We start from the raw sequence: 15739 nt of genomic DNA, 5'->3' as shown, positions 1-15739 counted from the left end.
CACAACAAATATTAATGCTAAAAAAGTAAGCATTGAAAACCCCAACAGTTAAAATACCAGTTCACTGTTTTATATATTAAATACATTTGGTGTTGGCCTTTGTGAGCTTACGACTCTACAGAACATACAAGTTTGCGAGGTTAAACATTAAAATGGGTGTTTCTAACTCTGGCCAGCAGTTAACATCTGGAAGCCTGGTTCAAATCCCTGAGCACAGACCACCTGGGCATAGTAAATCTGAAACAATTTGGTTTTCATTACATAGCCTATAAAACAACATATAATTCTTAGGTCAACTATGTAAGAATAAATATATTTTAATTGAAATTTCCTCCTGCGAGTTAATATTTAACTTTTATGACCGTAGTCTGGGACTGCCACAGACTTCTCCCACAATAAGCATATTATATTTTAAGATCGTGTTGATGTGTAAAACCCATGCCTTTTTTCTGCATCCCATGTTTTTTGTATTTTGTGATCATTCTTACTTTTAACCGCTAAATGGCCTATTTCGAACCAAGGATGTTGTTTTTGGGCGATGCATGATTTTGTGTCCTCGCTTTTCCCAGGGGTGTCAGCCTCGAGCTCCCTCCCCCTCAAAAAGAAGTAGCTGAGGTTTTATGGATCGGAAAGTAACAATTGCTCCATTGATTATCAAAGGGAACAGGATCTCTGAGAGAGAACCCCCCCCATTATGGCCTGCCCTCTCGAGCAGAACCGCATCCTTTCACTGGTGTGCTCGCTGAAGATGGCTCGTTTAGATATGGCTGACTTTCAAAGGGCGCTAATGCGATGGAGAAGAAGGAGGGAAAGTGGCCACAATAGCGCGAGGCTGTGGTTTGACCTTGCACTTGCCCTGCCTACCCACACTTCAAAGGCCGGGGCCCATTGGTGGGGAATAGCTGTTCCTTGATGCTCAGTTTTAGGTTACTGAAAGAGCCGCTGAGTTCAGACCTGCTGAGCAGGTGAGCTAGTTAAGGACCGAGATAATTGAGCCTGTTTCTTGCATCGGAAATTGGTGACAAAATTAGCATGAGTGAATTAATCTTCAGTTGATTGCTGGAGCATCATATTTTTATGTAAAGTTGGCCCTGTGACCCTAGGCGGGAATAACACATTTTTTTTCTCCAAATTAAAGTGTGATAAGCAAAAGGGGAACCCACAAATAAGCAGAGTCAGGCTTTCTCCAAAGAAAGTAGAAGAAAATTACGTCTTCCCATGTAACATTAAGTATAAATTTACCCACCTCTCTCTTTTTCTTTTATTTAGGATCTAAACCCGCCTCTCCTTCCGCCGCCTCCTTTGGCTGCTGTCATAGCTTCCACATCTGCTGCTGCTTCCTCTTCGGGAGCGGGACAAAGGCCGGCGCCCCCGTCCATCGACCCAATTGCAACCTTAAGATCGCAGAACCGCCCAAGTGTGTAAGTAGCCTTCAAGCGAGTCTACTAGTCATTGTACTTTCTTTGCCATATCTGCAGGACTCTTCTTTTTAATTGTGAATTCTGAACTTACCTTTGAATGTCTGCAGCTTTTAAGGTCAACCAATTAGTCCTGTGTCTACTCTTTCGTACTATGCTATTGATATAACAAAAACCATTAACAGTGGAAAGTTCAGACAATGATGTCCAACCTTCTTGGAGTTGTCGCAACTTTTCCCATTTGTTGTCTACCAAAAGTAAACACATGGAGAGTATGGGACACACAGTGGATCTGGACAGCTTCCTAAATGTACTTTTGTACAGCAATGTAGTCGGCATGTACTGAGCCATGCAGCTCTGTATTATTGAATGTAATAAGTTAAGGCTTTATTAAAAGGGAATCGTGCATGCTGTACCAAAATATGGCTTGGTGCAGTGCCCGAAGTCCCTGCAGAAAAGTGTGTGATAACACAATCTCGCAGAACCCATGCTAGCCGGACATGGGAGCATTTTGTGTTTAATGTGAACATCTACGGCTTATGTCAGTGGCAGGCTGGGATTGGCTGATGTTGGGTGAGAGGACGGGCCAGCAAGGCTCGGTCAGCTTAGCTTCCCCTGCCTCTTATGTTACCCATGTGTGATTGCTAGGTGAGGTGGTGTGAGATGGGAGGTACTCACAGTCCCTGGTGAATATGGGCACTGGCAACCATGGCGGCAGTGGATACTTTGCTTTCTCCACAGGCTTTTTCCATTGAAATATCTGATCCTAGTCAGAGCGAGTAGAATGGGCTTAAAGGACAGGGGAAATTTATATTTTACGCTTCAGCTTGCCATGAATTTGAATTTTGCTGATTTGATTTAAATGGAAGAAAATTGCAATATTGATGTTGGGCTGGTGTTTCCAAGCTGTACCAAGCGGTGGATAATGCAGCCTTTTGGATACGTTTTTCTATGTTACGCTTCTCCTTTTATTGTAGTTTTGTGCAGTAGTGGGCCTCATGAATTGTGCTGGTAGTTTAACAAGGAGCAACTGCGCAGTATCAATTTTACTTAGTCACACGTTCAGTTCCTGTTCCAGTGTATGACCGCATCTGAATTGGCTACAGTTTCATTTGTCAGAAATAGCAGCAGCGCGCCGAAGACAACTCCGATTGACCCTTTAAAGAAAAAAAAGGCACTTGTTTTAAATTGTGAGCGGAATCTGAAAGCGTATTCCTTTGTGTGACTCGGATTTGAAGCAGACCTGATGATTGGTAGAATGAGTGGTAATTTAAGCATCCTTGCACCACAGCAAAGATGTCAGCAAAGATTGGAATAATCACTTGAAGTGAATGTATTAACCTAAGGTTCATTGACTATGAATGTGTTAACATCTTTCCAATTTCATCCTGATGTAGGCAGAACAATATAGCTAATTATGACAAGGTTACGGGGGTGTTGCTTTCTTGCAGTGAGTGCAGAATGTAAGAAGCATTTGCAATGCAATAGGTCTCGCATTTACACAAGTTTAAGCTATTGGCACTGTAAATGACAAGGCCTTTTATTTCTGTTTTTAAAACGAAAACAAAAATTAAAGGCATTGTTATTTGCAATGTCAATAGCTCAAACTTGCATGAATGCGAGAACTATTGCATTGCAAATGCTTGTTTGCTTAGTGAGTAGAAATGCTCCCTTTCGGCCCGCGCAGCATATTAATTAAATAAACAATTGCGGCCGCTAAAGTGAACCACACTACGTATAAATAAAAAAATAGCGTTCACACACTTATGAAGGAGACCGTGTAACGCCACACATAAAAGATCCAGTCCTCATGAGAGGTAACAAATGGCGACAGGGCAGTAACAAGAAGGGCCTAACAAGCCAGCATTTACCAAGGACAATGACACCAGCCAATCAAAAATATAGGCGGAGAGAAGGCGAGGCTTCCACAGCATACTTGACTATTGCATGCCTCGCAGAGCGGGCAGGGTATGTGCGCTGCCGCTAGGCTCGACCTAAAAATTAAACCTACATCATTGCTGGGACGCAAGGATTTTTTTAGACCTTTGCTGAATGCCAAAGCTAGTCTTGATTCTACCTCAAGTGTGTCTTCTGCATCCTAGTCTGCCTGCCTCATTATCTCACTCTGGCAGAGTCGATTACATCCTTGCTTTCTCATTTTGTAACTGTTTTCCTATTTCCTCTTTTCTGCCTTTTTCTGTCCTGGGTCAAAGTCTGATGATGACAAATAAGTTCATGATCCCAAAATTAAGTGCCCAAGCCCACCACTTACAACCACACACACAAATGATGCAACGTTTGCACGTCATTTTCTTTAAAGGTAGTACAGGGTAATAAAGCGTCAAGACCTCACTGTCCATTTGCATTGCTGCATTTGCCATTTAAGGTATCTCCAGCCAGTGTTATATGTATGTTTCATGTTTGTTTCATGCAGGAAATGTAAAGCAAATCCCATTGGTGGGCACTGTGCTTTTCCTGCTAGTTTTATGTACTCATTCATAGCACAGTGCTGTCTCCACTGCCTACTTTTCGGAAATCCCACTGTCGTTCTCTTCCTCTGAGCCGGAGTGAAAATAGCGAAGTAATCCAGTCTCACAAAAACCAGGAAAGTATTTTAGCTATGGTAGCCAAAATAAACTAGATGGGCGAGCGGGACTGGGCACATTTTTAGCATGGAAATATATTTGACATTACCTGAAACCATTTTTGCTGTCTCTCTTCCCAACAGTTTAAAAAAAGAATACGATAACCATTGATGTGTAAATAGTTGTAAACATTTTCAGGCACATGCATCAAGGTAGGATTTTGCGAGTCTCTAATTGCGATAGTAAATTAATCGCAATTAAGGACTCGCAAAAGCCTATGCATGTGGGAATCGCTATAAAAATAGCGATTCCTACACATTCCTTATTTGCGACTCGCAAATTGCGAGTCGCAAATAAGGAATGGCTTCCCGTTCATTCCTATGGGCCTACAGGCCTATAGGAATGAAGGGGAAATTGCATGCGCAACTTGCGAGTACCAATAGGTCCTCCCAAATTGCGCATGCAATTTCTGGGTGCAAGGGTGTCAAAATTACACCCTGTGGCACCCCTGAAATTGATCTGTGCACATATGTTGCGCGCACACATGCCCTAAGGGCATGTGTGAGCACAACATGAAATTTTGAAAAAGGCACAACAGTGTATTTTATACAGTTTTTGCAAATTACCATGAAGTTCAACTTCATGGTAATTTGCGCCCCCTATTTGTGAAATCACTAATTTGTTTACTTGAAAGCATTGCATTTAAGGAATCTCAATTTGCGATTCCTTAAATGCAATCGCAATTTAAGTAATCGCAATTTAGAGATTACTTAAATTGTGAGTTTTGCATTTGGAATTATGCATCCGAAATGCAAAAAAACTGGTCGCAAAGGAGCAGATTCTGAGAATCTGCCCGTTTGCGAACGGTTTTTCTTTTGATGCATGTGCCTGTTAATCTTTCCCACTGCAAACGTTTCTCTGTCTGTCATAACTCTGGTATTTGTTAAATATCTTAGTAATCCCTTGTTCTGCTTTTTACAGCACATTTTGATGATTTCCAACTCCAGTTTGGATGTTGTCTAATTAGTAAAGCTACATATAGTGTATCGTATAGGTAGTAACTTGTTGTCATAGCGAACACTGTATGTTTTAGGTCTTGCCTACAGAAAAGACTTATTGTGTCCAATACGAACATTTAAAGTGGGCTTTGGCCATCCCATTGCTTATCACTGGTTGATTTCTTGTAAATCACATTTGCTTTTTTCTTATTAAATGACTCGGCCTGGGATGTTTCTTTACTGTTCTTTTGATTGTACGACTTCTATCCTTTGTCTAATTACATTCAGGGAGCAACTTGTTTCTTTGTCTATCAGCACTCTTTGCGTGTGTTTTTTGCTCTCTTCCCCATGTGCTGCATCCCCACTGCAACCCCCTTAACCTGTACTCTGTGTTACTTCTCCCTTCCCAGCTGTCAGTTCTTTCTTCTATCCCTCCATGTTTCTCCCTTTGTCCTTCCTGCTCAGTTATTTTTAACTTTTCTCATTTTCGTTTTTCCATCAAAGTCCTTCACTGCTCACTGGTTAATTTATAAAATGATAAGTGCCAGGGCCCTCGTCCGGAGGACACGACAGCTTGCTCCATCCATTACTCCTGCCAACGCTGCCAATGACAGTACCAACACAACTAATAACCATCAAGTGTGACAGTTTATACTATTCAAGGGCCCCAAAGCTATAAGAATGGCTTGGATGGCACGCATCAGTGATTGGTAATTATATTAATTTAATAAACTGCTGCTGTTGTGCTCATTCCTAAATTTGCCAAACAACACCACCATGTAGTAGACTGTCACAAGTGCTCGTGCTAAGAATTAAGTGCCGGCACCGAGCACCGGAAACAACTGACTCAAATTATGCACTGGCACGGCTCCTTTCTTGCAGCCAACTCTGCTCACTTGACCAAACTCCATCACCCACTACTCCCCTAATTGGTTGTCGGACCACCCCTTTGTACAAACAAATCACTTCAGTGCACTTTCTATTATTCTTTTTTACCATTCCTAGATCGGCGTACAAAACAACATGGCTGGCAGGTTATGAGGCACACAAGGTGAAACTCAGGCTGTCAAATGTAATGACTCGTACGTGCACATGGATGATGATGCATATATGTCACCATGCTTTTTTAAAAACAGCATTTTATGGGGGGTGGGGAGGGGAAAAGCTGAACTCTATCAGCAAAAATAGCATTGGCAAAGCCAATAGATCTGTAAAGGTCTTGAGACCATCACTGGTGAGTAGTCGCGCTTTATAAAAAAATTGATTGATTGAAGGCGAGAAGTATTGGCTTTGTCAATGTTTGTTTTATTTCTTTTCACCAGGGAGGCTGTTTGCTTCTGATCCACAATAATTTTTACTTCTTTTACAGGTACGTTGCTATCTACCCATATGCCCCTCGGAAGGAAGACGAACTGGAGCTGCGGAAGGGCGAGATGTTTTTAGTGTTTGAACGCTGTCAGGACGGATGGTTCAAAGGAACCTCGATGCACACAAACAAGATTGGTGTGTTCCCTGGCAACTATGTTGCAGCAGTCACCAGGTAGGTCCTTAAGAAATGCACAGCAGAAGTTTGTTGTTTCGCATTTATTAAAATAGATTTTTCCGTTAATACCTTAGCCTATTGCGCCAACAGACGGCTGCTTTGAAAGATGACACAGTATGAGAAATGGACACCATGCAAGCCAGTGTCGTAATGAAGAAATCTTCTGCAGCCACGCAGTCCTTTGTTGCGTCTATCCCATAACCAAGAAGTAGTCCTCAGTGGACCCTGCACTGGCCGGGCTCCACCGCAGTTATGAAATGCCACGTCTCCCTGAAGCGGATAGTTATAGAGTGGGCCCTGAGGTTTAATCCCTTTGATGCGGCCGCGATTCCCCTGGAGTGCTGTAAACAGCACGAACAGGGGCGGGCCGTGACGAACCCCAGTCGTCATCAGCACACGAGCACCGTAGTGCATGACGGCTGGGGTTCGTCATGAGCATGGAAAGGGTTAAAGAAGATGGGGTTAACCTACCCAGCTTATGGTCCTTTCTCTTGGTCCTCAAATAGCATAGTTTGTCTGTTGTACCTAGTTTCAATGATGCCTAAAATACTAAACGTAATGCACTGCTCTAAAGGGATCTGTAACTAGACATAGAAGGAAAACGTGTGTCTTTTTGAAGTATTTGCTCCCTCTTTGGCCCAAAATCAAGCTGGCAAGATTCCCTTGAGTCAATTCAAGTTACAAGTTTTGCTCGGTTCTTGGTTCACTCATACATTGAGTCCCTGGGCCTCTTTTTAACTAAGGGGAGTGAACGGCTTCATCAGCCAAAGTCCAGCATTAGTCTATGCCTTTCAGTATGTACAGCCTTTGTACAAAACAGTATCTTTCAGATATACCCAGGTATGTTCAGGAGCCTGCAGGCATTCTTCCATAAGAAGTAATAGCCTGTTTATTAAGAAAAGCAGGACAGAAGAATGAAGTATTGGCAAACTGTAGGCAAGGGATGAGGCCAAAGTACCAGGCTAAAGCGGGTTGTAGAGGAAGGATAAAATGATAAGAATTGTTAGAAACATTGTGGGGAGGGTTGCAGGCCGTGCGGTGTGATACCATTGAACACAGAACAGCAAACACACTTTGAGCCTAAAAAGGGCCTAAGCAGCAAACTCAGTGCTACTTATTTAATCCACCTCTAAAGGACGGAAGAGTAAACTTCTCCCTTGACTTGCAAGTTGCTCTCTGATCCTTGCCACAGGTATTTTCTCCACTGAGCTATCACTCTGGCAACATTGATAATTGCTGCCCCATCTCTTTTGCTTCTGTAGGCCCAGGCTATGCTTCAGTAGACACGAAAACAGATATTGCCACTAATATTCCAATACAAATGGATTAAGTGATAGGTCTGAATCAAAGTTACTCTGATATGTTAATTCAAACGAGGTGTATATGTTAAGCTTATTATCGTAAAAAATGGCAGTATGCAATGCAACGTGTCCTTCAGTAGCATAAACATGTTCTTCCCTTCTTTAGGGCAGTGACCAGTGCCAGCCAAGCAAAGGCCGCCATGGCTACCTCTGGACAGACAGGGCAGGTGGTGACCATGGTGTCTCCTTCCACGGCAGCGGGGCCCTGTCAGAAAGTCCAGGGGAACGGTGTGGACTTCAGCAAGGTGGCGAACTCGAATGGTGTGCCGACAGCAGTTATTCCAGCCACACACATCCAGACCAGTCCGCAGGCCAAAGTCCTGATGCACATGAGTGGTCAAATGACAGTCAACCAGGCACGAAACGCAGTGAGAACAGGTAAGCGCTGCACATCTTTACTGAAAGTGTGTATTGGATTATAAACCATGCCACAACCCGCTTAATATAGTGTTCATATCCCGCCTCCTGTTAATAATTATTTACAAGCCACCTGCTGCTCGGTTTTCACATCCCCTCCTCTCCACACGATGTTTAGATCTCCTCAACAAAATATGGATATCTCCAACCTTCCCTAATTTTGCCATATTGTATATTTACATTTTACATACCTTCTGACATGTATATATTTCCAACTACAAAACCATATGTGGCCATAATGCTTGCATACTTAGCGTTTACACTCCACAGCAACCTAGGTCCTGATTAAGTTTCCTCCTAATGCAGATTTCGGCAGAAACTCGTCGTATTTCACGTAATACAGTATTTGTGCATGTGTTATTTTACTACTCCGCAGTTTTCCTAAGGATAAATTTCACCACGTAAAACATGTGGAATTTGATCCTGGAAACGTCTCTGGTCTTAGGTTGGAAATCAGTGTCCCCACTTTCCCCAGTAGTAGCCCATTTCATAGGGGACAGTTCTAATACTGTGGTAGCTTTGCTCTCCAGAATGAATTATCGCAAGAGTATCTGTATCGATGTGGGAATTTCCGCTCTCACGAGAAAGTGTGGGGATATAGTGCTGTCAGGTTCCACATCTATGCTCACATTCCACCGGAGGCTAGTCTGCCCAAGTGCGTGTTCTCGAGTTCCACCGAGCGCTCTAGGAGTGTCAATCCGAGCCCGTCTCGTCTGAGAGGGCAATCTAACAGTGAAGTGATACCACTTGTTTCAAGTACTCGAGGGAGGCGGGCTGTTGGTTGAAGCAGGGAAAGACCAGCAAGTTTAAAGGGCTGATGTGGAAGTAGAGGACGTAGATTGTTATGATTTGTCTTCTCAGGATTTGACAGTGACATTCACTCATCTGTTTCTTCCTCTTAACGAGTGCCTGCAGAGAACTTCCTCCTCAATTTACCATTTGTGGTCTTGGGGATGTAAATCTATTTAGTATTTGTGAGGCAATGTTGTTTATCTCTTTCAGTGTAGTAGTACCTTAAATTACATTCTCAAGCTCTTTCTCCATTTCTCTTAGTTAAGCTCCTGGGCATAACTGAATCTTTCTGTGCTTCCTTTCCACCCTAACTTCCTGTGCAGCAGCCATACACAGCCAGGAGCGGCCAACTGCGGCGGTGACACCAATCCAGGTTCAGACCTCCACTTGCCTCATTCCTGCAGCCTCCACCGCTCCCCATCACTCAGCCTCTTCCCAGCAACTACAACCTCAGCTCTCGACATCTGCCGCCTACTTGGCTGCCGCAGCGAATATCAACAGAGGGAGCATTCCGCTGGCCTGTGCGACATCGTCCATGAACTCTTCCAGCGTTTCTTCATCTTCTTTTGATGGAGAGACAAGTTGGAGAGGCTCACCTGCCTCTCCAGAAAATGCATTATCTGCTGCGAATTCAACAATCAACAAACAGGACAAGGTGGGCTCCAACTCTTTTAAGAATAGTATACAGTGAATTGCCGTTTGTGTCCTTAGGGTCTGAGGCTGCGAGCGGTAAGTATAGCATGTGGTATTTTGATCCTTAAAGGAATGGGGAATGTGTGGAGTTTTTATTGCAGCTGCTGCAAAGTTCTGTGAAAACTTAGCAAAAACTTTACACATTTTTAACATTTTTTTCAGCTTATGAGTTAATTAATTTCTTTCAAAAGGTGAGCTGCAAGAGAAAAACTCTGCAATAGGATTAGATCTTCCAAAGTGGCGGTTGTGTTACTGGGCCTTCATGGGTAATCACAAGTGCTTTGAGTGTAGTCCGTTTTATTCTAGTGTAGTCAGGTAGCCCTTTTGCCCCACTCTAAAATAAGAAATGTGCGTATTTTTCAAAGTTATGTAGCAAAACTCTATCCCGCTGATCAGTTGACCTCGTAACTGTGGTATATGCTGTCCTACCAGTGACACCTAGTCCTCAAATTTGCACTCTCTGCCCATGGGACAATGTAGATGGGTATGCTGCTATTTTAGGCCTTTGAACAGATTCATAATTAAGAGGGAAACAAGTTGCATTTAATAAGAGGAATTGGAATGTGGATTCAATCCCTTTATCGTATCTTGCACTTTAAGCAGTGAATTAGTTTTAGATGGTAAATGTCTGCGCAAAAAAAACTATAGTCTGCTTATAATGGACTCAGAGCTTACCTGTTCCTTACCATTGGTTGCCCTAATTGTCACTCTTCATTTGCTTGATTTTCATTTGCTAGCGTGTATGGGGTTTCCTTCTTCCTGTGTTGGTCCCTTCCCTGGAGCATAGCCTCTTTTCTTGTGTCTTTCTACTGTTGGCCTCTTTAGCCATGTTGCAGCCATGCTGCACAGCATCGAGGATGCTGTACAACATTGCTAAATACCATTGGGAAGGCCCGTAGGTGACAGAGGCGAGACCTATTGGCTTTGCCAGTGCTGGTTTTTATGATATTAGCGACTACAGTTTGTGATGCGCCAGTTATATAGTATATCACTTCAAATACTAGAGTTTCTTCGTTGGTTTTACTTGAGCTTAATGCATTCCAGCCCGGATATTACTGACAGCCTGAAAAAGGAAAGCATTTGTTGTTTGCTTGCCCAGGCTGTATCAACAACTAAGAGATTGTAATCTGTTTTTGCAAGCCATTAACATCAAAGTAGCTTTCTAAAACCGCAAGTGTGCTTTCTGGGAATGTTTATGGGATTCTATCTGTGGCACTTTTTAGAGCAAGTGATAATGGATGGGGATTGCAGGTTAACAAGCTACTAGTGCCCTGTGATCTTCTCGGGCCAGACCGGATCTTTCTATAAAGAAGGCAAATAATCCATAACGTGGCAAATAATCCATAACGTGGCAAATAATCCTTAACGTGGCAAATAATCCTCAATGTGGGTCCTGCGTGATCCTCGCTTTCGTCTGCTTAGAGATGCCACTGGACAGGCAAAGTTGAGCACTTGTGTTCTCTCTGAAATGTTATTGTTCTGCCTCTGTTGTGTGGTGTATGAATGGATTAGTACGTTTGTTTCTTCTCTTGTCTGACTGAAGGGCCCTAGAGAGCATCATTGTAATGTTACATTTGCATCATTATTAGACAGTCTGATGTTTGCATTTAGCTGGCCTATCTGGACAAGGAAAGGAACTAATTGCACTATGTTCCTTTGTTTTAATGATCAAAAATGTTTTAAATGGAAAGTTATAAATTAACCTGTATTTATTCATGAATTTTAAGTCACAAATACGTGTTTTAGGGGTTAACCCGCTCTTTTTATGATTTAAACCAAATCAAATAAAGTAATTTACACTAGTGGAGTGTCGTGCATAGCCACACTCTCCGATATGAGCGGAGTGCAGTAGCACAATTATGTTTAATCATCAACACTACAACGTCACTGACACATTGCACCCAATATTCTCAGGCACTAATCATGAACTTTAGTCAAAGTTGGTATTAGAGGATTGCAGCCGGTGATTTTCCAAAAACGAGACGATCCTCTTTGGGGTTTTAGCCTATAGTAAGCCCTGCTCATGGTTTTAAGACAATAGTCTGAGGAAATTCCAAGGGACTCCGGTCGCAAGGATTTACCTATCGGCGACTTTAACTCTGATTTATTATTTAATTTCCAGGAGTTAGTCACACCTCTTGCAGAACATGTTTTTTGAATCGGCCCCAGTATCACAAAAAGCCATAGACTAAAATGATGTTCTCCCTTGCGCGCACAGTACATTATCCTAGCATGTAGCGTTTCCAGAATGTTGTGTGCATGCAAATAAGTACTCAAATAGAAGACCCGAATTTTATTGAAATTCAATCATTCTTTCGAAATAAGGAAGTTTAAGTTTATGATAGTGTGTTGGAACATGCCTTTTCCTTCTAGTCACTTGTTGAATTGTGTGTGCTCCTTTCGTGTGTGTGTGTCTGTCTGTCGCAAATGTGTGTCTCAGGCATATTTACCCAAGTAGCATTCAACCTTTACATGCATGTGTTAAAATAGATCTCCCTTATTCTGGTCACATCTATCCAATCCATGCCAAATATTTTACTAGAGTTTATGATACAGTAAAATCTCAATTCTCATTTAATGCAGGTACCTAATTTATTTTATTGTAGCATTTGTGTATCACATTCATAGCCTTCACAAGACCCCAGAGCGCCTTCTGGGAGGACAAGTAAGCTGCTACTCAGATTGCGGTCTGGTTGGCAGTGTTCATTTGTAGTTTGGTTTAGGAGGGATGTTTGCTGTGGTGTGTGAGACTAAGAGGTTTGTTCAAATCATGTTTCAGTGTACTTGTGGCTGCACTTAAGCCTGAGGTGAAGCAAAGAGATCTGGGACAGATTGTACCGCCTTTACATAGACTTTGTAAACTTACTTTACTATACCTACCATCTTTCGTAGAACCCAAGTTTGATTTTTTTTAATTATACATTATACACACAAAGCCCATTGATTTCGCTTTCAGTCCTTTGTGTACCACTTTAATACTGGCATTGCATTACCCTCAAAAGAGGTACAAGGAACTTAATAAGAAAACTGGCCTCCTAGACTTGGTTTTATGTTCACTGCGCTACTCCAGACTGGAGACAACCATATGCAAAGCGGTCTTGGTCCTGCTCCATTATCCAACAGGGCGTGCAGACTGACAGGGACCAAACAGCTAGGCCGCATCCCCTCTCAACAGGAGCACAAACAAACCCAGACCAGTCTATCATGGCCTTGCCGGTCTGTGGCTTCCTGCTGTCGCTCATGGCTCCAGGGTACCTTGGGATTTTGGCGCCCTACATATGTGACTGTGCTTGACTTGACCTCGAACATCTGTGTCGACAACCACTAAATTAAAAACAACGACCAGGTGTAAGGGGTTCATTAAAAACTGCCCGCAAACACCTCATGACCTTTAACTTATTGTAGCGCGTATATGACTTCTCCTTCTCATGACCTCACTAGCTACCTTCTTCCTACCCCTCCAAGTAGCCTCTAGTGTGTACTAAGAAAACACTGACCTTGCACAAGCTAATATAATCCATGAAAGATTGGTGGGTGTATATATATATATATATATATATATGTGTGTGTGTGTGGGAGGGGGGCTTGTCTATTCACCCTTCTGTCTCAGTTGTCATCACGCAGTTAAGGAAATTCATGTAATCACTTAATGCTCAATAAATGTTTTCTGTGCTTTGGAGAATCTCTGCACTGTTCATTTGGAAAAGCAACTTTTGGCCAACAACAAGCTGATGAAATGTGTCAGCTCTGAAACATTTCTTTTCACGGTGGATAAAAAACATCAAATGCTTGCCACATTGTGAACAGCATAAAAGGGTATCTTGGGATTCGTACCTTCAGAAACATCTCGCGGGCTCTGCTTTGCTGTGTCTCCAGCGCCCCACCGTCTCTTTATTACTTTCTTCTGTCAGGTTTGCTGTTGGAGCCACGAGGAGGGATTGCATGCATTATAGATGGCGAGCGGTAGCTGGACAGCGAGTGGGGTCCTGTGAAGTTGTGCTCCTTTCCCTTTTAATTAGATCAGCCCTGGTCTGGTGTCTTCTCTGCTGTTTCAGCAGAGGCCGCCAAGAGTAGTCCACCCCGGCGGTGCCTTACATTCGGAGAGTCTCATTTCCCGCTTGTGCAGCGTATATTTGAAGTTTAACTAATCCTAACTGAGGTGGCATACTAAGTAAATTATTTGTCTTTGAATTTAATCCACACAGTTCAATAAAGTTTCAATGACAAATTTTAACCTCTTCAGCGTGGCACAAATTTTCGCGCTGTGCTGAAGATTCGAAAAACGGGTATGGTCATGACGGAACGGTTCAGTCATCAGCACAGCCCAACCGACGCTGATGACGGAACCGTTCCGTCATAAGCATCGAAGGGGTTAAATATACAAGAAAGTGAGTTCACAGCTAGTTATGCTTTTGCAGAAAAGTGCAGCGGTGAAGGACTTGAGCGATGCTTGCTTTCATGATGTCAAGATGCCCACCTTGCTCTTGATCTTTGGGACGTAGTTTCAAGACCTAGTCACTTCTCCTACAAATCATTTAGCAGTTGTATTGTTCCATTGAGGAAAACCACTCAAAACGCCCACTTTTGGAATGTGGCATATTTGAAGGTTTTATTCAAGAGCTAGAAACGTGGTGTCCTGGGGACATGGAGGGAAGTGAAAACCGTGCATGATGCAGAAGTGGCCCAATCAGAGGGCATCCATGGAATTGTATACTGAACACATCCTTGCCACAGCCTTCCGAGTGTTGGCATCCTTACTCTCACCAGGGGACCCTGTGTGTAACCCCACAACATTTCGTGGCTCCCAGTTGGTCATATGAGCTTTGCTTGTGCCTCTTTAGAATTGGAAAATTGGTCTGTGAGACAGGAGGCTACTTTTCTTATGATGTAATTTCATATATATTTCCCTAACTTTTGATTTATTTCCCTTTCCAGAAAGAGAAAAAGGGTCTGCTAAAGTTACTTTCTGGAGCCTCTACCAAGCGCAAGCCTCGTGGCTCGCCGCCGCAGTCGCCGACCCAGGAAGTGGAACAAGGGACAATGGAACTGGCCCTTCAGGGCGCCGTAGGACCTGAGGTGCCAGCTGGAGTCAGCCATGGCCGAGCAGGCTCCTGCCCCGTGGACAGTGACACTTCTGCAGCTGCTCAGGAGACTCTCCATCGAAAGACAAGCTCCTTGGACACCAGTGTACCCATTGCTCCACCGCCGAGACAGCCATGTTCTTCTCTGGTTCCAGGGCTGAACGATCCCAGGCCGGTTGTTTGTGAAAGGTAAGTAAATATAGGCTGGAAAACATATTGCTAGAAGCAAAGTTGTGCTGAGTTAAAGCTATGGCGTAATAGTTATCTGGTGGACATACCAGTGTGTGAGTTATATACTCAGGCATTTTTATGCATTACTTAAAGTATTTTATGCTATTACAAATCTATTCCCAAGCCCATAAAATTGATTGGCTAAAAACACAAGATCCCAAAATCATCCATTCATCTGAATTTTGCCACTTATTTTGCAAACTTTAACTGCTAAAAGCTAATCCCTGACATCTGTCCAGTTGCTCCCTCCTTGCCGTACGCCATATGTTTATTCATGTTCAGTAAGTGAGAGCCTATGGTTTCAGTTATGATCCTCCCTCCCCCACAGTGATGGTTTTTGTGCAATGAAGGAGTCTCTACTGTGTGATTATGTGCAGTGTGTAAAGTCCTATTGTCTCTTGGAGGTGGTGTTTAGGGATAGCTGGCCTCTGTATGTACCATGAGCATATGAAGGAATAGACCTTCGCATTCGAACAGGTATACTGCTAAAGGAAAATATCCATTCTACGCTTACCTATAGTGCTATTAGCAAAGGTCTACATTTTGGCATGCATGTTACTGGTGGAAAGAGAATTTAGTATCTATTATGGGGCAGCTTTTCACACGTGCAGTGTTTGCAG

At 43.0% G+C, this 15739-nt stretch overlaps 1 protein-coding gene across 3 annotated transcripts in view; it reads left to right on the top strand.

The window, feature by feature from the left end:
- Positions 1–15739, top strand: part of SH3RF1 (SH3 domain containing ring finger 1) — a 333338-nt gene that overhangs the window by 299811 nt on the left and 17788 nt on the right. For 2 of the 3 annotated variants that reach the window (XM_086962419.1, XM_086962421.1), the window contains 5 exons: positions 1270–1421; positions 6371–6541; positions 8012–8283; positions 9438–9769; positions 14743–15077. In XM_086962419.1, coding sequence (XP_086818545.1) covers positions 1270–1421; positions 6371–6541; positions 8012–8283; positions 9438–9769; positions 14743–15077 — 1262 coding nt within the window. The remainder of the gene's footprint in view (positions 1–1269; positions 1422–6370; positions 6542–8011; positions 8284–9437; positions 9770–14742; positions 15078–15739) is intronic. The other variant, XM_086962420.1, reaches the window with a different exon arrangement.

Source organism: Lissotriton vulgaris, chromosome 3_1 (genome assembly GCF_964263255.1).
Source record: "Lissotriton vulgaris chromosome 3_1, aLisVul1.2, whole genome shotgun sequence".
NCBI classification, from domain to species: domain Eukaryota; kingdom Metazoa; phylum Chordata; class Amphibia; order Caudata; family Salamandridae; genus Lissotriton; species Lissotriton vulgaris.
This window is presented reverse-complemented; position numbering and strand designations above follow the sequence as displayed.